We start from the raw sequence: 28,000 nt of genomic DNA on the forward strand, positions 1-28,000 counted from the left end.
GGGTCATTCGGGTGTGGAGGCAGGGGAGGAAGAGCATCCTCTGAGAAAGAGAGAGAGAGAGAGAGAGAGGCAGCAAGAGAGGCAACGTGAGAGACAGAGTGAGAGTGAGAGAGGCAGAGAGAGAAACAAAGAGAGAGAGAGAGAGAGAGAGAGAGAGAGAGAGAGAGGCAGAGTGAGAAAGAAAGAGACAGAGAGAGGCAAAGTGAGAGAGAGAGAGAGAGAGAGAGAGTCATAGCTCTTGTACAGAGATTCAAAGAGGGAGATAGAGGAGAGTGTTCATCACTGGTGAGTGCTATCACTGTAACTTTGCATGATATTAGCTGCTTGTCGATGTACTTATATAACAATGTTGATATATTAGGGGGAATTAGTAGTACGACTGGGTAAAAATGTGATTTAAAAATGGAAACAGGACAATTTAGGACTTTGAAGAAACGCAGAGTAAGCAGTTTTAGTCCGTCCTTTCTCACTGTTGTTCCCCTGTTGTTCCCCTGTTGTTCCCCTGCGAGGGTCAATACATTTAAAAATATATATATAGAAATCTTCTTACTTCAAATGTGACAAAGAAACAGTAAGAAATCAATTTTTCTGTGTTCCTCTTCAAACCCTTTGAAACATCTGTAAGCAAAGCATTATTGGTGTAGTGTACTGTGAGAAGTCCATATGGTATCATCTTACGTACTGTGTTTGTATTGATCTCACTGTAGTGAACTGTGTCTCAATCCATTACCCTTCAAGGGCATTAAACATATTGCAGTCAGATGAGCGATTGCTACATTGCTGCTCAAGGGCTGCTTAGAGCGAGACGATTGCATTTCATGTGTGTGTGTGTGTCGAGTTCATTCACAATCACAGCACTGCAGTCAGTCGGTATGGGTCTGGCTCCAACCCACTCATCAATGAACCTCCATATTAACACCTCAGCCCCAGTGGGATCTATGTGCTGTGCAAACACTATCGCAAACACACAAACCCACATTCAAAATTCACATTCTCAGTGAATGCAGCAACTCTACATGCAGGAGTCTGCGAGTGTTTATCTGGCTGTCATCAGCTGTGGAGGAACAGTCCCTGCTCAATGGTGCAATCACAGCATCACAGCACTGGCAATCTGCACCACTGAGGCCACACTGTCCGATGAATAATGATGACCCGGTGACATGTTGCTGACCGGGGTCTCATGGTGGTGACCTGACTGGCTAACATGGCTGTTTGGGCCGTGGTTCTGTTTAGTGTTTACACACTCAGGGTGCAGCTAGAAGCAGCTGCTGATCTGTCTTTTAGTGGAAGAATGATTCTGGGATTATATATACAGATGTAGGATCTTAATTTGATCACCCTGTTGCAGGATAACTTTTCTGCAATGCAGGAAATGTAAAACTTGCAGTGTATTTGAGGTCTAAAAAGTATTCTGAAGTTTCTAATTTCCACTTTGAAATTTCAGACTTTATTTTCCCTTAATAAAAATGTATCAGCCCCTACAGAAATGTCCATTCATTATAATCCACATTTCCTGTTGCAGCAGGATTATTGTCCTGCTCTAACAGCAAGTCTAAATCTTAGATAACAGTACATCTAAATGAACTGACAGTGTCGTGTTGAGTTGTGTTTTTCTTTATGATGTCAAGATGACTTTCTGCATCTGGTTGACTGTCTGCACACACCTGGTGTAGTTCACACACCGGAGGTTTTACACACTGATTAAGACACTATTATGCTGATCAAAATGTTGCTCCTTGATCAAGAACGTTTTCCGCTCAGATCAATCAATGGGATGTTGTCAACAAATAACCAAAGTCATGACCTCCTGTCCACCTCTGTCGTCACTGATGGCAGAAGCCATAGATCAGTCAGGGCCATGTAATTGTCCAATAGTGTGGCTTTTAATCAGCTTGGTGTCTTCTGATAGGTTTACGGGTTAAGCCATCTAAAGGGAAGCGTGTGATGTCCGATTTATGGCAAGGTTTATGTAACACCTGCCGACTAGGGTTACATAAAATGGCTCAACTACCAGACTATGACAGTTCCCGTTTAATGAGGGGGAACTCCTCAACCAGTACATAAGACACAGGTTTCTGAAAGGCCACCTATTGAGCTGGGTCATGAGCAATGCAATGGAACAGACAACACTAGAAAAAATATACAATTATCTTCTTTCAGTTATAACAGTTAAAACCAATTGGCCATGTTTGGTTTCAACTTTGCCAGTATAAATAACAGTCAATGATACATACCCGGATGGTGGCTTACGCAATACTCAAGACATTTATAATACCTAGGACTACAATCGCATCACTGTCACTTTAAGCTTCAAGCCTAAAATGGGTGGATATTGGTGTGAGGAGGGAGGTCAGTTCTAAGGGAAGTGTATCACTGCAATGGGAAGCTGAGGGCAGGCGGGTAGAGATAAGATGAGGGTTGGTTCAATAACTAGCATAGCTAATGCAGACTGTGTTCCCTTATTCAACTCAAAAATTGCCACTAGCATATCGGCCTGTTGTTTCCTACAGGCCGATCTAAAACAAAGAACACAGAGAGATAAACCAATATCATTTCAGGAAGTGATATAACAGTAGCCATCCTCTCAGAACAGAGAGTGCTTCATGGACAAAAGGAACACTTCAAGGAAGAGACAGACAAAAAGCATAGGGAATGGTCTATACAATCAAAATCAAATCAAATCAAATTGTATTTGTCACATGCGCCGAATACAACAGGTGTAGACCTTACAGTGAAATGTTTACTTACAAGCCCTTAACCAACAATGCAGTTTTAAGAAAAATACCCCCCACAAAAGGAAGAAACAAACGTAACAAATAATTAAAGTCAGCAGTAAAATAACAGTAGCGAAGCTATATACATGGGGTACCGGTACAGAGTCAATGTGCGGGGGCACTGGTTAGTCGAGGTAATTGAGGTAATATGTACATGTTGGTAGAGTTATTAAAGTGACTATGCACAGATAATAAACAGAGAGTAGCAGCAGCGAAAAAGAGGGGGTGGGGCAAAGAAAATAGTCTGGGTAGCCATTTGATTAGATGTTCAGGAGTCTTATGGCTTGGGGGTAGAATAGGTTTTGTCCTCTTCACGACTGGTGTGCTTAGACAATGTTAGTTTGTTGGTTATGTGGATGCCAAGGAACTTTAAACTCTCAACCTGCCCCCCCCCCCCTCGATGAGAATGGGGGAGTGCTGGGTCCTCCTTTGTAGTCCACAATCATCTTGTTTGTCTTAGGCTGGCTCGTCATTGTCAGTGATCAGGCCTACCACTGTTGTATCATCGGCAAACTTGACCCGGGGACCCGGTGTTGAGGATCAACGTGGCGGATGTGTTGTTACCTACCCTTACCACCTGGGGGCGGCCCGTCAGGATATCCAGGAATCAGTTGCAGAGGGAGGTGTTCAGTCCCAGGGTCCTTAGCTTAGTGATGAGCTTTGAAGGCACTATGGTATTGAACGCTGTAGTCAATGAATAGCATTCTCACATAGGTGTTCCTTTTGTCCAGGTGTGAAAGGGCAGTGTGAAGTGCAATAGAGATTGCATCATCTGTGGATCTGTTGGGGCGGTATGCAAATTGGAGTGGGTCTAGGGTTTCTGGGATGATGCTGTTGATGTGAGCCATGACCAGCCTTTCAATGCACTTCATGGCTACAGACGTGAGTGCTACGGGTCGGTAGTCGTTCAGGCAGATTACCTTAGTGTTCTTGGGCACAGGGACTATCGTGGTCTGCTTAAAGCATGTTGGTATTAAAGACAGACAGGGAGAGGTTGAAAATGTCAGTGAAGACACTTGCCAGTTGGTCAGCGCATGCTCGGAGTACACATCCTTGTTATCCGTCTGGTCCTGCAGCCTTGTGTATGTTGACCTGTTTAAAGGTCTTACTCACATCAGCTATGGAGAGCACGATCACACAGTCATCTGGAACAGCTGATGCTCTCTTGCATGTTTCAGTGTTACTTGCCTCGAAGCGATCATAGAAGGAATTTAGCTTGTCTGGTATGCTCGTGTCACTGGGCAGCTCTTGGGTGTGCTTCCCTTTGTAGTCTGTAACAGTTTGCAAGCCCTGCCATATCCGACGAGCATCGGAGCCGGTGTAGTGCGATTCGATCTTAGTCCTCCTGTATTGACGCTTTGCCTGTTTGATGGTTCGTCGGAAGTTATAGCGGGATTTCTTATAAGCTCCCGGGTTAGAGTCCCGCTCCTTGAAAGTGGCAGCTCTACCCTTTAGCTCAGTGCGGATGTTGCCTGTAATCCATGGCTTCTGGTTGGGGTATGTACGTACAGTCACTGTGGAGGCGATGTCATCAATGCACTTATTGATGAAGCCAGTGACTGATGTGGTGTACTCCTCAATGCCATCGGAAGAATCCCGGGAACATATTCCAGTCTGTGCTAGCAAAACAGTCTTGTAGGTTAGCATCTGCTTTATCTGACCACTTTTTAATGACCGAGTCACTGGTGCTTCCTGCTTTAATTGTTGCTTGTAAGCAGGAATCGGGAGGATAGAATTATGGCCAGATTTGCCAAATGGAGTGCGAGGGAGAGCTTGGTACGTGTCTCTATGTGTGGAGTAAAGGTGGTATAGAGTTTTTTCCCTCTGGTTGTACATTTAACATGCTGATAGAAATGAAGTAAAACGGATTTAAGTTTCCCTGCATTGAAGTCCCCGACCACTAGGAGCGCCGCCTGAGCGTTTTCCTGTTTGCTTATGGCGGAATACAGTACTCATTGACTGTTGTCTTATTGCCAGCATCGGTCTGTGGTGGTATGTAGACAGCTATGAAAAATACAGATGAAAATTCTCTAGGTAGTTTAGTGTGGTCTACAGCTTATCATGAGATACTCTACCTCAGGTGAGCAAAACCTCAAGACTTCCCTAGATATCGTGCACCAGCTGTTGTTTACAAAAATACATAGACCCTCACCCCTTGTCTTACCAGAGGCTGCTGTTCTGTCCTGCCGATACAGTGTATAACCTGCCAGCTGTATGTTATTCATGTCGTCGTTCAGCCACGACTCTGTGAAACATAAGATATTACAGTTTTTAATGTCCCATTGATAGGATATACGTGCTTTTAGTTCGTCCAATTTATTATCCAGCGATTGTACCTTGGCCAATAGTATGGATGGCAACGACAGATTAGCCACTCGTCGCCTGATCCTCACAAGGCACCCCGATTTCCTTCCGCGCAATCTCCGTCTCTTTCTCCTGCGAATGACGGGGATGAGGGCCTGTTCGGGTGTCTGGAGTAAATCCCTCTCGTCCTACTCATTAAAGAAAAATTATTAGTCCAATTCAAGGTGAGTAATCACTGTTCTGATGTCCAGAAACTCTTTTCGGTCATAAGAGATGGTAGCAGCAACATTATTTACAAAATAAAATATAAACATTGCGAATAAACAAAGAAAATAGAACGGTTGGTTAAGAGCCAATAAAACGGCAGCCATCCTCTACGGCGCCATTATCTGGTATTGATTGGTGCAATCCAGAAGCCCTTTTATTGCGCTTCAAGAGCTTTCATGTGCAAGGGCAAATGCTATTACAATTGGTTAATGCACTCGCGTGCCCAATGCTTTGTAGCTTAAGACTTCGCAAGACTCCTCGTCATGTTTTATGCATAGCCTACTGATCTGAAGGACCCCTGCAACTAATACCGTAACAGCATATTGATATGGTCTGCAGTGACTCGTGCGTTTCCTTTGGACCTGTGTGCCTTGTGACAGCTACCACTCCAGATCAGGCCCCGGTAACATCTGATTTATTTGACATTGTGGTCAACGTAACGCGATTAGGATTATATTGGAGATTTATATTGGAGACTTTTTGATGCCGCAGGAAGCACTTTGGGTATTTATGATCGGCACGCAAGTGCATTAACCAATTGTAATTGTATTTGCCCTTGCACATGAAAGCTCTTGAGGTGCAATAAAAGTGCATCTGGATTGCACCGATCAATACCAGGCAACCACTCATTCAACCCGTCAGGGCATGAATAAAATTGGTCAGTGCAGAGGTAATATGCCTCTAGCATCCCCCAGGCACTGGGCAGATCCACACAGAGTAAGTCTGATTCCCAAATGGCACCCTTTTCCCTACAGCCTCTGGTCTGCTTTTGACCAGAGCCCTATGGGTGCAGAGTAAGACTGGATCTATTCTGCATCAAACCTGCCAGCCTGAGCCTTGATCAAGTGAGCCATGGTCGTCTTCACATTCAAGATCCAGTCATCCAAGCATTGGGTTGGTTTATTAAAGTCAGCATTTGAGCGACAAAATCCTTTTTGACACAATAGATTGGGCATGACAGTGACGGTCATGCAAACTCATGCATTGAACTATACTCTCTATCTGTCAGTCCACTGTTTTTGTCTAGCCTCACGTGATTAATGACTTTCTAAAAAAGAGCTACACAAATTGATTTGATTGATTGGTTCGGAAGTCACTCACCCCAATTGTCCAGGTAATGACGAATGAAATGATGATGGCTGATTAATGGATGGAGAAACATAGAGGAGATGGAAAGCCTCCAGGAGCAGGATTGGTCACGTTAGCTCTCAGCAACCTAAACCAATGTTTTTATAAGAGACATGAATCTATGCTCTCGTCTAATTAACTTTATAAATCAGGTTTGGCTGTTTTGGCTGCAGGGGATGATCACTCCATTTGTTATCCACTTAAACTGTCAGTCATCCAGATCCCTGAGAGAGGAGGACATATTGAATGGTTTTCAACAAAAGGATGGCTCGCAAATCCTTCTTCTAGGGGCAATGATACAAGTATATTGAACAAAAATAGTGTTAGTCCCATGTTTCATGAGCTGAAATAAAATATCCCAGACATTTTCCATATGCACAAAAAGTGTATTTTTATCACATTTTGTGCACAAATTTGTTTACAGCCCTGTTAGTGAGCATTTCTCCTTTGGCGAGATAATCTATCCACCTGACAGGTGTGGCATATCAAGAAGCTGAATAAACAGCATGATCATTACACAGGTGCACCTTGTGCTGGGGACAATAAAAGGCCACTAACATGTGCAGTTTTGTTACAAAACATAATGCCACAGATGTCTCAAGTTTTGAGGGACCAGGCAATTGGCATGCTGACTGCAGGAATGTCCACCAGAGCTTTTGCCAGAGAATTTAATGTTAATTTCTCTACCATAAGCCAATGTCGTTTTAGAGAATTTGGCAGTATGTCCAACCAGCCTCACAACCTTAGACCACATGTAACCACGCCGGCCCAGGACCTCCATATCTGGCTTCATCAACTGCTGGATCACCTGAGACCTGCCACCCGGACAACTGATTAAAATGTGGGTTTGCACAACCAAAGAGTTTCTGCACAAACTGTCAGAAATCGTCTCAGGGAAGCTCATCTGCGTGTTTGTCCTCCTCAACAGGGTCTTGACCTGACTGCAGTTCGGCGTTGTAACCGACTTCAGTGGGCAAATGCTCACCTTTGATGACCACTGGCACGCTGGACAAGTGTGCTCTTCACGGATGAATCCCGGTGTCAACTGAACCGGGCAGATGTCAGACAGCGTGCATGGCGTGGTGTGGGCGAGCTGTTTGCTGATGTCAACATTGTGAATAGAGTGCCCCATGGTGGTGGTGGAGTTATGGTATGGGCAGGCATAAGCTATGGACAACAAATACAATTGCATTATATCGATGGCAATTTGAATGCACAGAAATACCTTGAAGAGATCCTGAGGCCCATTGTCATGCTGTTCATCTGCCGCCATCACCTCATGTTTCAGCATGATAATCCACGGCCCCATGTCACAAGGTTCTGTACACAATCCCTGGAAGCTGAATGTGTCCCAGTTCTTCCATAATCTGGATCGACGTGTACATCAGCATGTTCTTGCTCCCGCCGATATTCAGCAACTTCGCACAGCCATTGAAGAGCAGGACAACATTCCACAGGCTACAAACAAAAGCTGGATCAAAGAAGATGTGTTGCACTGCATGAGGCAAATGGTGGTCACACCAGATACTGACTGGTTTTCTGATCCACGCCCCTACATTTTTTTAAGGTATCTGTGACCAACTGATGCATATTTGTATTCCCAGTCATGTGAAATCCATAGATTATTGCCTAGTTTATTTATTTCAATTGATTGATTTCCTTATATGAACTGTAACTATGTAAGATCATTGGAATTGTTACATGTTGCGTTTTATATTGTTGTTCAGTATATATGGTATATCATTGCTTTCATACAGTAACTCACCACTCAATATGTTATCTGTGAGTTCTGTAGCTCCTGAAAACATTTTTAGTAGCGTTTGCAAATTGCATGAGGCGCTTTAACAGTCAGGGACAAGTCTGCCGAATCACAGTGTTTCAGGCACTTGCCCGCTGTGTCTTTAGAGGAAGATGGGTTGTATCTAGTTGGTTGGACAGAGCACTTTTCAGGTAGCATAGCATTGTTTGGGCTCTACTAATCTAGTAGTCTTTGCTTTCAAGCTTGGTAAGTGTGACAACGCTAGCTAAGGTCAATGCTGCAGAGTCCATTCTTGGTTTTATTCACATGGTTTGATTCTCAAACACTCACACCCTAACTGACGTCTGTGAATAACTTGACTTTTCCCCAAAGAGGACTCCTTTTGTTTCCTTTTATAACAGTCTGTGGTCAGATTTAGGGATATTTGCTCAGCCGAGCGCTCTTACTGGCTACCTCTCGACATCTTCTCTTCAGAGTGACTGTCCATCAAAACCAGCAAGCCTGGCCTTTCTCTGTCTTATCTCCTGTCCACACTCTCCTCAGTCTCCAGCCCAACAAATTCTAATCTAACCCACTTTCACACACAGAAGAAAGAGACAGGATCCTCAAAGTGACCCCCCCACCTCCCCCTCCTGCTGTTGTGTGTGTGCCTCAATGATCCTGCTTGTTTATGTAGCAAAGGGATTGAGACAATGCCGTGGGGCGCCCTGGGGTTTTCACATAATGAGCTGTATTTCAAATCAAATCAAAGTTTATTTGTCACGTGCGCCGAATATAACAGATGTAGACCTTACAGTGAAATGCTTACTTACAGGCTCTAACCAATAGTGCAAAAAAGGTATTAGGTGAACAATAGCTAGGTAAAGAAATAAAACAACAGTAAAAAAGACAGGCTATATACAGTAGCGAGGCTATAAAAGTAGCGAGGCTACATACAGACACCTGTTAGTCAGGCTGATTGAGGTAGTATGTACATGTAGATATGGTTAAAGTGACTATGCATATATGGTGAACAGAGAGTAGCAGTAGCGTAAAAGAGGGGTTGGCGGGTGGTGGGTGGTGGGTGGTGGGACACAATGCAGATAGCCTGGTTAGCCAACGTGCGGGAGCACTGGTTGGTCGGCCCAATTGATGTAGTATGCACATGAATGTATAGTTAAATTGACTATGCATATATGATAAACAGAGAGTAGCAGCAGCGTAAAAAGAGGGGTTGGGGGGGGGGGGGGGGGGGGGGCACACAATGCAAATAGTCCTGATAGCCATTTGATTACCTGTTCAGGAGTCTTATGGCTTGGGGGTAAAAACTGTTGAGAAGCCTTTTTGTCCTTGACTTGGCACTCCGGTACCGCTTGCCATGCGGTAGTAGATACTGTTCTATGACTGGGGTGGCTGGGGTCTTTGACAATTTTTAGGGCCTTCCTCTGACACTGCCTGGTGTAGAGGTCCTGGATGGCAGGCAGCTTATCCCCAGTGATGTACGTTTGTAATAAGTTCCAGTGTGCTTTTCCTGCTCGAATCCTCCTGGCTGGCTAAGCTGTTATTTGGCTGGGAGGAGAGTTCAAGACGTGGAACATATTTTGTCCCACATTATCATCCTTGGGTGGCTCAACCAATTCCGGAAATGAATAGCTGAAAACCAACTCTGGAGTTGACAACTGCATTTTGGCGTGTGTGTGTTAAGCCGTTTTTATCTCAATTTCAAATCATTTCAGTGTAACATATAAGTACCTTACTGTGATTGTTTTCAAATAAAATTGTCTAAGATTTAGCAAAGAGCAATTTTCAAGCAAGAATTTTACTAGGACTTTCTGGGATTGGTCTGAGTGGTTAAGGGAAAACTGAAAACTACTGTAGCTGTTGGCAGAGGTTTGGAACTCTTATTGGTCTATTAACCAAATTACTCCATCCAATCAAAACAGGCTGAAATTTCAGACAGTCTTTTAAAACAGCTCTTACACCAAAAGGGCATTATCAACATTTGTACAATTTCACAGTATTGTTCCAACCTGATGGTGCGGAAATATACTGTATATTAATCACAGCAAAATCACGTTTTTGACTGCACTGGGCCTTTAATATTTCCCACACCTCTTTTAAAAATTCTATTAAAATGCAGCATTCTGAGCATTGTTATTATCTTGAGACAAATGTAAAATGAAAAGGTCCTTTTCATTGGATTACATAAAAATATACGTTGGCACCCTCTGAATTGTAAAAACAAATCTCTCAAAAGTGCCCTTCTGATTTTACCATTTTGTTTATTCATACACACACACACACACACATATACAGTTGAAGTCGTAAGTTTACATACACTTAGGTTGGAGTCATTAAAACTCGTTTTTCAACCACTCCACAACTTTCTTGTTAACAAACTATAGTTTTGGCAAGTCGGTTAGGACATCTACTTTGTGCATGACACAAGTAATTTTCCAACAATTGTTTACAGACAGTTTATTTCATTTATAATTCAATGTATCACAATTCCAGTGGGTCAAAAGTTTACATACACTAAGTTGACTCTGTCTTTAAGCAGCTTGGAAAATTCCAGAAAATTATGTCATGGCTTTAGAAGCTTCTGATAGGCTAATTGACATCATCTTAGTCAATTGGAAGTGTACCTGTGGATGTATTTCAAGGCCTACCTTCAAACTCAGTGTCTCTTTGCTTGACATCATGGGAAAATCAAAAGAAATCAGCCAAGACCTCAGAAAAGAAATTGTAGACCTCCACAGTCTGGTTCATCCTTGGGAGCAATTTCCAAACACCTGAAGGTACCACGTTCATCTATACAAACAATAGTACGCAAGTATAAACACCATGGGACCACGCAGCCGTCATACCACTCAGGAAGGACTCCTAGAGATGAACGTACTTTGGTGCGGAAAGTGCAAATCAATCCCAGAAAAACAGCAAAGGACCTTGTGAAGATGCTGGAGGAAACAGGTAAAAAATGATCTATATCCACAGTAAAACGAGTCCTATATCGACATAACATGAAAGGCCGCTAAGCAAGGAAGAAGCCATTGCTCCAAAACCGCCATAAAAAAGCCAGACTACGGTTTGCAACTGCACATGGGGACAAGATTGTACTTTTTGGAGAAATGTCCTCTGGTCTGATGAAACAAAAATAGAACTGTTTGGCCATAATGACCATCATCATGTTTGGAGGAAAAAGGGGGAGGATTGCAAGCCGAAGAACTCCATCCCAACCGTGAAGCACGGGGGTGGCAGCATCATGTTGTGGGGGTGCTTTGCTGCAGGAGGGACTGGTGCACTTCACAAAATAGATGGCACCATGAGGCAGGAAAATGATGTGGATATATTGAAGCAACGTCTCAAGACATGAGTCAGGAAGTTAAAGCTTGGTCGCAAATGGGTCTTCCAAATGGACAATGACCCCAAGCATATTTCCAAAGTTGTGACAAAATGGCTTAAGGACAACAAAGTCAAGGTATTGGAGTGGCCATCACAAAGCCCTGACCTCAATCCTATAGAAAATGTGTGGGCAGAACTGAAAAAGCATGTGTGAGCAAGGAGGCCTACAAACCTGACTCCGTTACACCAGTTCTGTCAGGAGGAATGGGCCAGATTTCACCCAACTTACTGTGGGAAGCTGCTAGAAGGCTATCTGAAACGTTTGACCCAAGTTAAACAATTTAAAGGCAATGCTACCAAATACTAATTGAGTATATGTAAACTTCTGACCCACTGGGAATGTGATGAAAGAAATAAAAGCTGAAATAAATCACTCTACTATTATTCTGAAATTTCACATTATTAAAATAAAGTGGTGATCCTAACTGATCTAAGACAGGGAATTTTTACTAGGATTAAATGTCAGGAATTGTGAAAAACTGAGCTTAAATGCATTTGGCTAAGGTGTATGTAAACTTCCGACTTCAACTGTATATACACTGCTCAAAAAAATAAAGGGAACACTAAAATAACACATCCTAGATCTGAATGAATGAAATAATCTTATTAAATACTTTTTTCTTTACATAGTTGAATGTGCTGACAACAAAATCACACAAAAATAATCAATGGAAATCCAATTTATCAACCCATGGAGGTCTGGATTTGGAGTCACACTCAAAATTAAAGTGGAAAACCACACTACAGGCTGATCCAACTTTGATGTAATGTCCTTAAAACAAGTCAAAATGAGGCTCAGTAGTGTGTGTGGCCTCCACGTGCCTATATGACCTCCCTACAACGCCTGGGCATGCTCCTGATGAGGTGGCGGATGGTCTCCTGAGGGATCTCCTCCCAGACCTGGACTAAAGCATCCGCCAACTCCTGGACAGTCTGTGGTGCAACGTGGCGTTAGTGGATGGAGCGTGACATGATGTCCCAGATGTGCTCAATTGGATTCAGGTCTGGGGAACGGGCGGGCCAGTCCATAGCATCAATGCCTTCCTCTTGCAGGAACTGCTGACACACTCCAGCCACATGAGGTCTAGCATTGTCTTGCATTAGGAGGAACCCAGGGCCAACCGCACCAGCATATGGTCTCACAAGGGGTCTGAGGATCTCATCTCGGTACCTAATGGCAGTCAGGCTACCTCTGGCGAGCACATGGAGGGCTGTGCGGCCCCCCAAAGAAATGCCACCCCACACCATGACTGACCCACCGCCAAACCGGTCATGCTGGAGGATGTTGCAGGCAGCAGAACGTTCTCCACGGCGTCTTCAGACTCTGTCACGTCTGTCACATGTGCTCAGTGTGAACCTGCTTTCATCTGTGAAGAGCACAGGGTGCCAGTGGCGAATTTGCCAATCTTGGTGTTCTCTGGAAAATGCCAAACATCCTGCACGGTGTTGGGCTGTAAGCACAACCCCCACCTGTGGACGTCGGGCCCTCATACCATCCTCATGGAGTCTGTTTCTGACCGTTTGAGCAGACACATGCACATTTGTGGCCTGCTGGAGGTCATTTTGCAGGGCTCTGGCAGTGCTCCTCCTGCTCCTCCTTGCACAAAGGCGGAGGTAGCGGCCATGCTGCTGGGTTGTTGCCCTCCTACGGCCTCCTCCACGTCTCCTGATGTACTGGCCTGTCTCCTGGTAGCGCCTCCATGCTCTGGACACTACGCTGACAGACACAGCAAACCTTCTTGCCACAGCTCGCATTGATGTGCCATCCTGGATGAGCTGCACTACCTGAGCCACTTGTGTGGGTTGTAGACTCCGTCTCATGCTACCACTAGAGTGAAAGCACCGTCAGCATTCAAAAGTGACCAAAACATCAGCCAGGAAGCATAGGAATTGAGAAGTGGTCTGTGGTCACCACCTGCAGAACCACTCCTTTATTGGGGGTGTCTTGCTAATTGCCTATAATTTCCACCTGTTGTCTATTCCATTTGCACAACAGCATGTGAAATTTATTGTCAATCAGTGTTGCTTCCTAAGTGGACAGTTTGATTTCACAGAAGTGTGATTGACTTGGAGTTACATTGTGTTGTTTAAGTGTTCCCTTTATTTTTTTGAGCAGTGTATATACACACACACACACACACATATATACACATACATGTACATACATACATATATATCTCAAGGCAAGACACAAATGCAGACCCAGGAGGCAGATGGTTGGAGTCTTACGATGTTTAATAATCCAAAGGGTTAGGCAAGAGAATGGTCATGGACAGGCAAAAAGGTCAAAACCCGGTTAGAGTTCAGGAGATAAAGAGTGGCAGACAGGCTCGTGGTCAAGACAGGCAGAATGGTCAGGCAGGCAGGTACGAAGTCCAGAAACAGGCAAGGGTCAAAACCAGGAGGACAAGAAAAAAGGAGAGAGCAAAAAAAAGCAGATGAACAGGAAAACCGCTGGTTGACTTGGAAACATACAAGACAAACTGGCACAGAGAGACAGGAAACACAGGGATAAATACACTGGGGAAAATAAGCGACACCTGGAGGGGGTGAAGACAGTCACAAGGACAGGTGAAACAGATCAGGGCGTGACAATATAATAATGTTATTTTTATATAATCTCTCTTATATAATGATGATACGTTTGGTTTTTGTACCAGAGGTTTCATGACGTGACTAAATCTATAGGCCGATATAACATTTCTCTCTCAGATACATAGGCCTTGGAAAACAATGACCATTTTCTACCTCATCATTTTGTAGAGTCCTCTCAAAGTTAATGAGTCATTGAAAAGGATTCATGTTCTATTGTATCATGGTTTAGTCCTTTCATTTGTGATACATTTAAAAACAACACGACATTGAAAACTGAAGAATTCACAAGCACGTACTTGGTCCTCACTTGTCTGTAACAATAAAACTTGTTATACCACGTACACATCCATTCCTGTGACTAAATGTTTAAGTGGAGCTCTTTCTCTCTCTCTCTCTCTCTCTCTCTCTCTCTCTCTCTCTCTCTCTCTCTCTCTCTCTCTCTCTCTCTCTCAATTCAATTCAATTCAATGGCTTGGGAAACATATGTTAACATTGCCAAAGCAAATGAAATAGATAATAAACAAAGGTGAAATAAACAATCAAAATTAACAGTAAACAATACACTCACAGAAGTTCCAAAAGAATAAAGATATTTCAAATGTCATATTATGTCTATATGCAGTGTTGTAGCGATGTGCAAATAGTTAAAGTACAAAAGGGAAAATAAATAAACATCAATATGGGTTGGATTTACAATGGTGTTTGTTCTTCACTGGTTGCCCTTTTCTTGTGGCAACAGGTCACAAATCTTGCTGCTAGGATGGCACACTATGGTACTTCGCCCAGTAGATATGGGAGTTTATCAAAATTGGGTTGTTTTCGAATTCTTTGTGGATCTGTGGAATCTGAGGGAAAAATGTGTCTCTATTATGGTTATACATTTGACAGGAGGTTAGGAAGTGCAGCTCAGTTTCCACCTCATTTTGTGGGCAGTGTGCACATAGCCTGTCTTCTCTTGAGATCCAGGTCTGCCTACGGTGGCCTTTCTCAATAGCAATGCTCACTGAGTCTGTACATAGTGAAAGCTTTCCTTAAGTTTGGGTCAGTCACAGTGGTCAGGTATTCTGCCGCTGTTTACTCTCTGTTTAGGGCCAAATAGCATTCTAGTTTGCTCTGTTTTTTTGTTGTTAATTCTTTCCAATGAGTCAAGTAATTCTATTTTATTTTTCTCATGATTTGGTTGGTTCTAATTGTGTTGCTGTCCTGGGGCTCTGTTTGTGTTTGTGAACAGAGCCCCAGGACCAGCTTGCTTAGGGGTGTCACGTCTTTCGTAGATATTGGACCAAGGCGCAGCGGGTTGAGTGCTCATATTTACTTTTATTGAACACGAACGCAAGAAACCGTACGAACGAACAGGATGCCAGCTAAACACAAAGCTATGCAACTACAACTACCCACAATACCCCCATACAAAACAACCCCTATACATAGGACCTTCAATCAGAGGCAACAAGCAACAGCTGCCTCCAATTGAAGGTCAAATCAATAAACTGAACATAGACATAAACAACCTAGAACTAACATAGAATACACTTAACCTAGAACCTAAACCTAAAACCCCGGTACACTCTAAACCAACACCCCTCTACAAAACACATAGCCCAAACAACCCCGAAATACTCTAAACAAATACCCCTTCTACATAAACACATAATATAATAAACCCCTAAACACTATAAACAAATACCCCCTGCCACGTCGTGACCTAACTACAATAACTAATAAGCCCTTTACTGGTCAGTACGTGACAAGGGGACTCATCTCCAGGTTCATCTCTCTGTAGGTGATGGCTTTGTTATGGAAGGTTTGGGAGTCGCTTCCTTTTAGGTGGTTGTAGAATTTAACGTCTCTTTTCTGGATTTTGATAATTAGCGGGCATCGGCCTAATTCTGCTCTGCATGCATTATTTGGTGTTTTATGTTGTACACGGAGGATATTTTTGCAGAATTCTTCATGCAGAGTCTCAATTTGGTGTTTGTCCCACTTTGTGAGTTCTTGGTTGGTGAGCGTACCTCACAACCATAAAGGGCAATGGGTTCTATAACTGATTCAAGTATTTTTAGCCAGATCCTAATTGGTATGTTGAATTTTATGTTCCTTTTGATGGCATAGAAGGCCCTTCTTGTCTTGTCTCTCAGCTCGTTCACAGCTTTGTTGAAGTTACCTGTGGCGCTGATGTTTAGGGGTATGTATAGTTTTTTGTGTGCTCTATGGCAACGGTGTCAAGATGGAATTTGTATTTGTTGTCCTGGCGACTGGATGTTTTTCGGAGCGCCATTATTTTTGTCTTACGGACATTTACTGTCACTCTCTCTCTTTCTCTTGCTCTCTCTGTATCTGTCTCTCTCGCTCTCTGCCCCTCTCTCTCTCCCAATTGCCATGATAGCTGTGGTGGGAATGGACATTGGCATAATGAATGATATCATCACTGACTTCAGGAAATAGAAAAGGGATGGGCAATTTCTTATAAAGACAATAAACTGATATAACACTCATAATTACCCATTATACTCAATCAATTTAACCAAGATATTTGATGGATTTTGTTCACAATATGGCTATTTAAATGTTTTTCTTTTGGCAACAGTTAAATAAAATAATAGCCCTTTTAAATAAGGGGGTTGGTGTAGGTAGGCCTATAGGAGCACCAGCACACACAGCAGGGGTTGTTGTGGTGAGTTTCCACATGGCAATCCCAGTAATTACTTGTCTGTAAATATCGTCACACCGGAGGGAGAAGTGTACCCTCCCCCATATTATACTATACACAGGGTCGCCAGGGCTGCAGCCCAGGGAAAACGGTGTCTGCAATTATACTGATGCCCTTCATCTAAATGTCAGTTTGTGTGGAGGCTGCGGTGAAGAGTTGGGAGGAGCTATAGGATGGAGATTGTACTATAACTGTAAAAAATATTTATTTCGTTTTTACCCTTTACTTGGTAAAATACATGGGAAGATAATGTTTCGGTGCTCTTTTAACGGGAACAATGGGGTTGGAGCAGCATTTGTTTCTCCAACACAACCACTTTAACCAGCTGGAAATTATTCTTTTTTAAATGATTTTTCAGACTGGTAGCCTATTTCCTGTGTGTTGTCAGTCCTAACCATGTGACCACCATGGATGAAGGGATGATCCCAGGCCCATTATTTTCTCTGACATCTTTTATAGTTAATAAGTGGCCCATTCCTCATGAGTGTCATCTATGTGAGTAAATCCCAGGTGTAAAGGACTGAGTGGGGAGGATGATAAAGTGGCTGAGGTGTGAGGCAACTGAGGCCTATAAACAGCCAAGGAGGCTGCTATAGTAATTGCTTAAAGATTCTCTAAGAGGAGCCATGATGAGACACGATAATTCATCCCAGTCAAGGGTGATTAGTGGGGGCTTCGCTTTTTATTGCACATCCTCCACCAAGACGTAGAGAATTAGTGTAAGAACGAATGACGAGGATCGTGTAATATATACTGTACTTGACATGTTGTGTTTGAGACTGCAGCCCTCAAAATTAGGGGGTGGGGATAGTGGTGGGGGCAGTGGGAGTGGGAGTGAAAAAGTCTATTGGACAGGTTACTATAGAGACCAGGTTGTAAACGAGGGCACTTGACGAGGAGAAAAAACCCTGGGGCTTTGGTTGCTCTCTGTGTCTGCAACAAAACAAGGTTTAATCAGATTTATGGGTCCCTAAAAAAAAGCTCTACAAGTCTGGTCTCACTGCAGTTTATTTCTGTGAGAGCAATGCAGCAGATACAGTAAATGCGGTTTGCAATTTCTCCCATTTTGCAGATACTAAGATCCAATTGTAGGATGATGTCATGCATTTGTGTCCAGTCATTTTTCACAATTTACATTTGTTCCTATTTTTTTTTACAAAGAAAACATCACAAAAGATTCAACGATTTATGATGAGTAAACACTGCAAATACAGTATCATGAAAACAGTGTGCATAACACCTGACATCTATTGAATTAAAAAGACATTCTAGATTCAATTACTGTTTGAACACTGAATCAGAATACCATGTATTATCCAGGGCATGCTCTTGGCTTTGGGTCTTGCATGGACAATTAGGCTAAGATGTTAAAGGTATGAGATGTGTTATAATTGTACAAGCTTGCATTGCTCTCACATCAATATTTAATGCGACGAAGATGTGAGTGTGTGCGTGTGTGTGAGGGCCTGTGAGAGCAATAAATGCACATCTCAATAAACTGCTGATCCTTGAAATTGCACAAACTCTGTATTACAGCAATAGAACACGAAACACTCAGAGGGCAAATTTTCTCAGATGGATTGTGTTTAGGGTATTGAGCACCATGTTAGACATTCGGCAGCGGGAGATACTTAGATGCTATATCACTCATTGAAGGTACATTAATCTTTATAGTGGGTTAGTCACCCAACCGCCCACTAAAATACATTTTAAAGTATGCGGGGATAACCATATGTCCTAAATTCTCTCCACCACGAGGATGTGCTGACTGGAATGTTGGGGGGAAAATTGTCTCCCAAATCCCGGCCCTCATCCCAAACAGCACCCTATTCTCTATCTAGCACACTACTTTTAAAAAGGGCCCAATAAGCGCACTATATAGTGAATAGGGTGCCACTTGGGACGCAGCCCAGGTTATGTGCCACAGCAGCAGGCTCAGCATCGTCCCTTATGAAAAACAGAGCTTATTAGACCAAGATTCAGCCTTACATCACCCTTTGTGCTACTTGCTTTATCTCTGCTGCAGGAAAGAGATTCAAGTGTGCGTGAGAGAGGGAAAAAAATCTTAATCTAGCTTCTGAGATTAAGGGCAAACAATAATTTGAGTTATCATTTGTTCAGCTGGGTCTATAGAAAAAGAGTCTGGTTATGAGTGGAAGCAATGCTCCCCTGTGATTCAAATGTCATTTCTGCCCCCATTTAATCAGTATCTGGGTCCTCAATAACCCTTTATACTCCTGGGAATTGGTCGATATGGATAGGGCTAAATTGAAATATTTCTTATAGAAGAAATATGAAAAGCATATGCATAACCATGGTAGCAATTGAAAGGGAACAGTTTTGAGATGAAGGGATTTTATTTTATATACCGAAGGTGAGGACACAACAGTTCACCTGACACAGTACTGAATCCAAACATTACACTGTTGATTTTATGTGCATTTTACATTTACTGTACTACTTGCCAAATGTGTTGATAACTAAATCTGAAAATAAACTGGATACATTCAGTAACATGATAAGAATATTCCTGGGAAATGTGTTGTAGGTGCAACATAAGACAACAACAAAAAACTACAAGGGTTTGAGTGAGAGGACTAACTGGTGTCTCCAAGTGGACACATACCTCTCCAAAGTGTGCACAGTTCCTAAGTCATTTCAATGCACTTTTATGACTCAAAGATGAGTCTTAAACTATAAGGTACTTTTTTGAGCTCTCCTAGCTGTGCCATTGAGGAACTAGAGCAAGCACACTTGTAGTTGTTTTGTTTGGAACACAACCCTGCATCCCCTCCCTCACACAATTACGGTTGTTGTTAATGCAATCCAAAAACGGTCCATTATAAATTGCAATCTGGGTTAAGTGGGTATCATTTGAAAGCATGTTATATTGCCAACATGACTAGCTAAGTTATAAAATATGATATTACAGTGTTAGGCTTTCACAATGCAATTAAGGAAACAGATTTACATTTTGGTGCGCATAGAAAGGAGTCATGAGTGCATTCAGGTGAGTGTGCTGTGGCAAATTTTCTTAACCGTAGACAAACAAGCTCATTCTGTTCAGAACAACCCAGGATATGTCCTCTTGTAACTGTACATCAAACACAGGGATCATAAACGTTGACACTGTAAATTACATGAGTTTAATGATTTGGAAATGTGAAGTGCACATTTGGATTCATGGGTGTTTGACTTGTTTGTATGACATCAAAGTAGTATTTATAATCCTCTTAATTAAACTTTTTTTTTCATTTTCATTTCCATTTTTTTCCTAACTCTGTCAACAAAATATTTGAACAAGTTTCCCGATTAGCTGGAGGGATGTGGGCAACTTCTTGTCGCGCGTGGTGCTCAAGTTCAGAACAACTGTCAGTCAAAACCCATACAGCGCTGTGAAGCACAGAGCCTGAGGTCTGAGGTCATTTATAGCATATTACTGTACAGACACTGCGGTCCAATTTAGGCGTTTATCAGTACCCAAATCTGCCATTTTCAACCGTATATGAGTGTAAAGGTTACCCTAGAAATGTTCAAAATAAGTTATATCAGCGATATGACGTAGATGCAGAAAGTAAACAGCATAGTGCGTACATTTTTGCAACAACTAAGAGCGTTGAGGCGAGAGGCTCAACGTCTCCGCTGTCACACTGTGAACAGCGTGAAGCGAACCCGTGCACATGCGCAGATGCTGTGTGTGACCGTGTGAGAGCAAAGTCTTGCATCTTGCTCATCTCAACATCTGCGGTGCTGCTCGTGACAACTCATCTCGCTGAGTCTACCTTTAAAAATATAATATATTATCACCTCCGTTAGGAAACAAAAACGTTGGCCTACTGTTTTATTTGCACACCAGTCTCTGTTGCTCCAGAGTAGCTATTTTCTACAGGTTTCCATTTTTAATTTTGGGAACTGTAGCTACAGCTTGTGAATTTCCCAACTTTACTAGAAACCTCATGTATAATTCATGTATTTTATCATGTTTAATTAATTAGACTGGACAACTGTATTAAGGAGATAGTAACCTACATTTTAATGCCTCCCCCCATTCTTCAAACAATTGTTTGTGATGCTCCACTCATTAACCCTATGGGAAATGCAGATAGAGACTGAAACATTTCTTGTTAATTTTTCATCCTGGCCCCTCTACAATATGTGTCGCCCACACCCAGTGCAAGACCTATGCAAGCACATTTGTAATAATCATAGAAAAGAGAGAGCTCCGCATTTTGCATTCCAGTGATTTATAACCATCCTAGATTAGGGCCACAGACAGACAGGGGAGCAGTTATTCTACCTGCGTGGCTCTCTTGGTTTGTGGGGCTGTTTTCTTTATCTGGAATAAGACTGTAATTACATTTTGCGCATTTGCAAGTCAAACAGTGAACAGTTGCACTCTACATGCATGCGCGTGTGTCTTTGTGTGTGTGTATTTGTGTGTGTGGTCCCGTGTGGCTCAGATGGTAGAGCATGGTGTTTGCAACGCCAGGGTTGTGTGTTTGATTCCCACGGGGGACCAGTACGGGGGGGGGGGGGAGAAAAAAAAATGTATGAAATGTATGCATTCACTACTGTGAGTCGCTCTGGATAAGAGTGTCTGCTAAATGACTAAAATGTATTTTTGTGTATAAGAGAGAGAGAGAGATTTTATGGTTTCCATTAGGAAAACGTATTATGCAGCAGCAGCTGGCTTTTAAAAAAAATACCTTTATTGTACCAGTAGGAGAGGAGAAAATTAGTTTTACGGGAATCAGGGGTCATATTCCCCATGGTGATTTTTATTTTAACATGGAACCACGCTTAAACACTCCCAGCTGGCCGCCAGGCCAAACTACGTTGATTAAGCCATGGATAAAACAAAAGAGAAAGGAGGAAGAGGAGGAGTGGAGGAAGAATGTAGTGCGGTGGAGGAGGGTTGAGAAACACCCTAACAGTGTGCTCAACAGCTAAAAACAAAATAGTAGGAGAAGTCCATTCCCTGTCATTGGAACTGATAAACAGAAACTCTGACCAGGAAGTCAAAAAACTTTTTCCCCCTTCCTCCCTCCCACTCTCCCTCGCTCGCTCGCTCCCTCCCACTCTACTCCCACCTCTCTCCTCTCCTCTTCATCCATGCATCATGTGTAATCAAACACATGTAACTCATTACAGGCTTTTATTATTCAGGGGTAAAGCTGAATCGTCCAGAGCATGATACCTCTGGACTGGCACGATTAGTTCCATTTTAGGCTTCTTTCCTTGACGTGAGGACAGACTTGCCAAAACAAATAGCTCCTTAGACTAGGCATTGACCCACAGAATAAGCATTTGATCATTAAGATACATTTGATCTAGAGGCACATTGCTTACAGCACCCATTTACAGTGCAATAGGTTCTAAAAAGAGATCAACTCATTTGTGAATATAAGGCCCTGGTGAAGTTCTCTGTTAAACCACCAGGAGGCAGGCTGACAGACTGTGTATGAGAGACGATTATATTGTTACAGTTTTTATTTCACCTTTATTTAACCAGGTAGGCCAGTTGAGAACAAGTTCTCATTTACAACTGTGACCTGGCCAAGATAAAGCATAGCAGTGAGACAAAAACAACAACAAAGAGTTACACATAAACAAACGTACAGTCAATAACACAAAAGAAAAGAAAAATAGAAATATCTATGTACAGTGTGTGGAAATGTAGGGAGGTAGGCAATAAATAGGCCATAGAGGCAAAAATAATTACAATTTAGCATTAATACTGGAGTGATGCATGTGCAGATGATGATGTGCAAGTAGAGATACTGGGGTGCGAAAGAGCAAGAGGGTAAGTAATAATATGGGGATGAGGAAGTCAGGTGTGCTATTTACAGATTGGCTGTGTACAGGTACAGTGATCGGTAAGCTGCTCTGACAACTGATGCTTAAAGTTAGAGAGTGAGATATAGGACTCCAGCTTCAGAGATTTTTGTAATTCGTTCCAGTCATTGGCAGCAGAGAACTGGAAGGAAAGGTGGCCAAAGGAAGTGTTGGCTTTGGGGATGACCAGTGCAATATACCTGCTGGAGCGCGTGCTATGGGTGGGTGTTGCTATGGTGACCAGTGAGCTGATTGATGACTATACATCATGTACCATGCTTACCGACACCCGTCATGATTGTATTTCTCAATAATCCATTGAAATGAATGCTTTGACACGTCTTAGTTGGTGGTGGCAGCTCAGTTGCTCTCGATTTTGAGAGTTTCAAAACACTTTGCTTAGCAGTGCGATGTCTGTAAATGAAACCTTTGCCTTTATCGGATCTCACTCATGCATACTGTATATATCTGCTGTTCCATTCTAATCTACCACCCTTCCTCTCCTCTACTCCTCGACCCATCCCTCCATCCCTCCCCCTTCTCCATGTGCCATGCAGAATGACTGCCTCCTGCTCCAACCTCTCCAACCTTCGTGTGTACGTATGTGTGTCTTTCAGAGGGGTTGGGATAAAGTGGAAGTCACATTTTTCGTTGGATCTTGTGTACAATTGGACAATAAAGTAATGTTCTTCTTCTATCTTCTTCTTCCTCTCCCCTCCACCACCCACCCATCTCGCCATCCTTCCCCCTCCAGATCTCTCCTTCAGCCTCCTGCTCCTGGTGTTCGTGGCCTGTGGCCTGGGCCTGCTGAGCGTCATCGTCTTTGCCTCCTGGAAGCTGTGCAGGGTGCACTGGCGCACAAAGGACCTCTCCTCCAGTGCCACTGCCCTCGCCCCCCCCTCCTCTGCCTCTGACAGACCCTACGACAGAGCCTTGCCTGCACACGGCCACAGGCCTACGCTTGTATACGCACACACGCACACACACGCCATGGCGTCGGACAAGCTGAATCCTTTGGACCCGGCGAGTTTCCTAGAGGCAGCGGTGAAGATCAGCCACACGTCGCCTGACATCCCTGCCGAGGTGCAGCTGTCCATGAAGGACCACTTCCTGCGCCGCACGCGTATGTCCAGGCAGACCACCGAGCCCAACTCCTCCAATAGGTCAGGCTTCGGGAGGAAGTTGCCTTGAGACAGAGACTTAGGCTACGTCCTAAATGGCACCCTATTCCCCACATAGTGCACTCCTTTTGACCAGAGACCTATTGGCCCTAGTCAAAAGTAGTGCATTATAGGGAATAGGGTGCCATTTGAAAGGCATCCCTGGTATCAGCTTATCAGTGCTTCCTCAAAACTGACCTTAGATCAGTTTGTAAGGGCCTCCTACAATAGGTTGCACCAGGGCTCCACTGAGCCTCCGTGTTTATGTCCAGGACATGTATTAGTATTGAGGTAATAGTATGTGATATGTCAGGAAGGGGCTATTTATAGTGTGTCATAGTGGTAAAGATCATTATGCATATCTACACCTGTAACATATTCATTTGTGACCTTTAAGATGAGATACATAGAACATCAATGAGATTGTCAGTTTACTGCCCCTATTGCCATGGAGCTCCTATTGAGCTAAATAAGAAAACTCTAAATCATCTAATATCAGAGAGGAAATGCAATTCCATTTTCTCTAAATTGGAAACTGACAACAGTATTCAGCAGGGGGCATAGATTTCCCAGGCATGCCATATGGTACTGGAATTATTCCACTGCTGAAATTGTTCTACAGTGTGTAAATTGTCCAAGAAAATGATTCAACTGGCAAAAATGGCTCCTTGTCTCCAGGCACAGCTCCTTCAAGAAGCACCTCCCCCGACAAATGCACCATGTCACCAGCCTTGACCGAGGCAGCGACTTCCCCTATGCAGAGGACCAATCCACCAGCCTGGCCAGTTTGGGCCGCATCCAGCCAGAGCTCTACAAACAGAGCTCACTGGAGGCCGACGAGTCCTCCAAGAACTGCGCCGCCGCCAAGACCTGTGGTAAGATTAACTTCTCCCTCAAGTACGACTACGAGTCTGAGGCTCTTCTCGTCAACATCCTCAAGGCCTTCGACCTACCCGCCAAGGACTTATGCGGCAGCTCCGACCCCTACGTCAAAATCTACCTCCTGCCTGACCGCAAGCGCAAGTTCCAGACCCGCGTCCATCGCAAGACGCTCAATCCCATGTTTGATGAGTCCTTCCAGTTCAACGTGCCCTACGAGGAATTGGGCAGCAGGAAGCTGCACCTGAGCGTATATGACTTTGACCGCTTCTCCCGCCACGACATGATCGGCGAGGTCATTCTGGAGAATCTGTTTGAGGTGTCGGACCTCTCCCGCGAGATGGCCATCTGGAAGGATATTCAGTACGCCACCTCTGTAAGTCAATCGACAAATCAAATACATGTATTTTATGAAGCTCTGGCCTAGACCCCAAAAAGAGCAAGCAAAGCAGAAGCGAAAGCACAGTGTAAGTCCAGATAGCCTTTTGGAGCTGTCATTGGATTCTTTAAAAGTTTGAATGAGCTTGCCTGTTGGAAGTGCTATATTGTCTGGTTTGCATTTTTGGGACTATTCCATTGGTTCCATTGTGCCAGTCAAGCTCTAAAGTATTTTAAAGAGATGGTCCTAATAAGCTGTAGCAAGGAATCACCTCAATGGTGCTCTGATGAGCTACTGTAATGATTTGATCCCATGTGTGAGTCACAAGCGTTCAAGAATAGGAGACCAGGCAGGGGATGTGGGGTCAATGCCCCCTTGTACTGCCTAACTTCCATCCTCATTCACATTGTAGACTAAATGGGAATTAGGTTGTACATTTGCTACAGTATAGTACTACAAAGGTATAGTTCAGCAATTGAACATATTTAGATATTTGTTTCCTTACCTTGAATGCAGTCTATGGATAAGGAGTGACACCAATCAACACTTTGGTTTTGTACAGAGAATGCTTTCAAGGTAATGAAACAAATATCTAAATATGTAAAATTATTCAACTATCCCTTTAACAATATTAGTGGCATTGTAATGTGTGATAACTGATAACACCCTCTCTGTTTCCTTCTGTTGTGATGTGTTTTGTCTGTGGCCCTGAACACAGGAGAGTGTAGACCTGGGGGAGATCATGTTCTCTCTCTGTTACCTGCCGACCGCAGGCCGACTCACCATGACCGTCATCAAGTGCAGGAACCTCAAGGCCATGGACATCACAGGATACTCAGGTACAGTTCAGTCAATGGGTTCACGTTTAAAGGTTTTGTGCTTGTTTCACCTTAAACGCTGTTGCCTACTCTTCCAGCCAATGACCAGGCTATACCTCTGGTAAAAGATTTACAAGAAAAAAAAATGTCATCTGGTTTGGTAATGCATTTCGCGAAAGCCGGACTTAGCTAAATTACATATTACAAAATGTACAGTCAAATCAGCTCGATCCATTAAGTAGCTAAGCACTTTGTCATTTTTAAATAAATCAAATACTATTTTATCTTGTTTATTGGCAGACCCATATGTCAAGGTCTCCCTGGAGTGTGATGGACGGCGCTTGAAAAAGAAGAAAACCACCATCAAGAGGAACACTTTGAACCCCACCTATAACGAAGCTATAATCTTCGACATCCCCCCTGAGAACATGGACCAAGTCAGCCTGCACATATCCGTCATGGACTATGACTTGTATGCTATACTCAATATCATTTGTGATGCAATGCATGGCAATATTATCAAGAATAATTTCTAAGTTCTTGTTACTGATATGTTTGTTCATGCTACAACCATCCACTAACTCTGAGAGTCCTACTAATACTGTCAGTTCTGCTAATTGTAGAAGCGAAAATGTGAATTTACATTATACCAGATGTGGCTGAAGAGTTAATGGGTGCATTTTGCTTTTTTTCTCCTTAGGGTGGGACACAATGAGATCATAGGTGTAAACAGAGTGGGCAGTCATGCAGAGGGACTGGGCAGAGACCACTGGAACGAGATGTTGGCCTATCCACGCAAGCCCATCGCTCACTGGCACTCTCTACTGGAGGCAAGCAAGTCTCAGAAAGAGGTATTATTACTCACAAAGACACAAAGAAAAACACCCTGCTGTCTTTCAGTTCTGTGTGTTTCGCTGATAGCTGCTTTATTGAGGAAAGTTGTACTTGCAATGACTGAGATATGGTTGATGTGGTTGTCTTGTCTACCTTTGTTGAATGCATTGACTGTAAGTCATTCTGGATAAGAGCATATGCTAAATGACCAAAATATAAATGTATGTACCCCCTTTTATCTATGTAGGATTTCTGATGGTAGGTACACTCCTAACAGTGACAGCAATGTTCATGCTGGTGCACTTCGGAATGACTAATCTTTCCATGTGAAATGTCTCCTACAGTGGAAAACCCGCACTGCAAGTTTTGACAGCCAAGGCTCTTGCCCTTCTCCAAGACTCCTGTCTAGTCCATGAGGGAGGAGCTAGAGTTTATACTCCACGACTCTACAAAGCCTGCCCTGTAGCAAGGCCTGAAATATGGAGTGTCCCAGGCCCAGACCCACATATGGTGTGCCTCAGAATAAATAAAGTGCAGTAAATTGCTCTGGAATGACATTATCTCGCCATCACACACCCCCACACACACAAACACATTTCTCTTGTGCCCTCTTGGACAGCCACTTTGTCTTGGTACGTATAGCCTAGTGTATACTGGGTCTGGTGGGATCATTGTTATTGCAACAATAGCTTTGCAGTTGAGCTCAGCCTGGTTTGGTTATACACCTGAGGTTAACATCTTTGTATATGTATATATGTAATGCCCTTTGATACTGACATCAATAATAGCACTGTATTTAGAATCACATATTTATGATATTATCAACATGACTATCCCCCTGAATTTACTTTTCTGTTTCAATTGTTACCTGTGAAGTGTTTGCCAATAGTCTCTTGTTCAGGCAATGTCATGTACTTTGTTGAGGGTGTTGGCTTGACCTTTGACCCCTTTGCCTCATTAGCCTTGTGATAAGTGCTTGAAACAATGACTCTCCTCTGTTTTTTCCAAGCAATTTAGAGTATCTTTCCACTTTTGTATTGAAAATGTGTATTTGTAACATAACTGTTTCCAGGCGTCCCTTGTATTTTAAAGAAGTGATAATAAAGTTGTCGATTCTGGTTCTAACATTCCAAATCGAGTGTCGACTGTATGTTCCTATTTTACTGTAACAACATAG

The 28,000-nt window shown here is 43.1% G+C and overlaps 1 protein-coding gene across 2 annotated transcripts; it reads left to right on the forward strand.

The window, feature by feature from the left end:
* LOC106565416 (synaptotagmin-6) lies at nt 1–27,957 on the forward strand. Of its 2 annotated transcripts, XM_082959194.1 has the most exons (8): nt 1–285; nt 23,311–23,349; nt 23,508–23,916; nt 24,592–25,168; nt 25,890–26,010; nt 26,290–26,461; nt 26,690–26,840; nt 27,168–27,957. In XM_082959194.1, the coding sequence occupies exons 3-8, from the start codon at nt 23,744–23,746 to the stop codon at nt 27,237–27,239; spliced, it is 1,266 nt and encodes a 421-aa protein (XP_082815320.1). In that variant the 5' UTR covers nt 1–285; nt 23,311–23,349; nt 23,508–23,743; the 3' UTR covers nt 27,240–27,957. The 2 variants fall into 2 exon arrangements, with proteins under 2 accessions (XP_082815320.1, XP_082815321.1); XM_082959195.1 differs by lacking the exon at nt 23,311–23,349.
* The last annotated feature ends 43 nt before the right edge of the window (nt 27,958–28,000 follow it).

Source organism: Salmo salar, chromosome 12, assembly GCF_965601325.2.
Source record: "Salmo salar chromosome 12, fSalSal1, whole genome shotgun sequence".
NCBI lineage: Eukaryota > Metazoa > Chordata > Actinopteri > Salmoniformes > Salmonidae > Salmo > Salmo salar.

What these genes read in the sequence shown, in the direction of transcription:
- LOC106565416 (XM_082959194.1), top strand. Translation starts at nt 23,744, where the DNA reads ATGGCGTCGGACAAGCTGAATCCTTTGGACCCGGCGAGTTTCCTAGAG. An exon ending in ATATTCAGTACGCCACCTCT is followed by an intron (nt 25,169 to 25,889) that starts GTAAGTCAATCG and finishes CCCTGAACACAG; the next exon opens with GAGAGTGTAGACCTGGGGGA. An exon ending in GGACATCACAGGATACTCAG is followed by an intron (nt 26,011 to 26,289) that starts GTACAGTTCAGT and finishes GTTTATTGGCAG; the next exon opens with ACCCATATGTCAAGGTCTCC.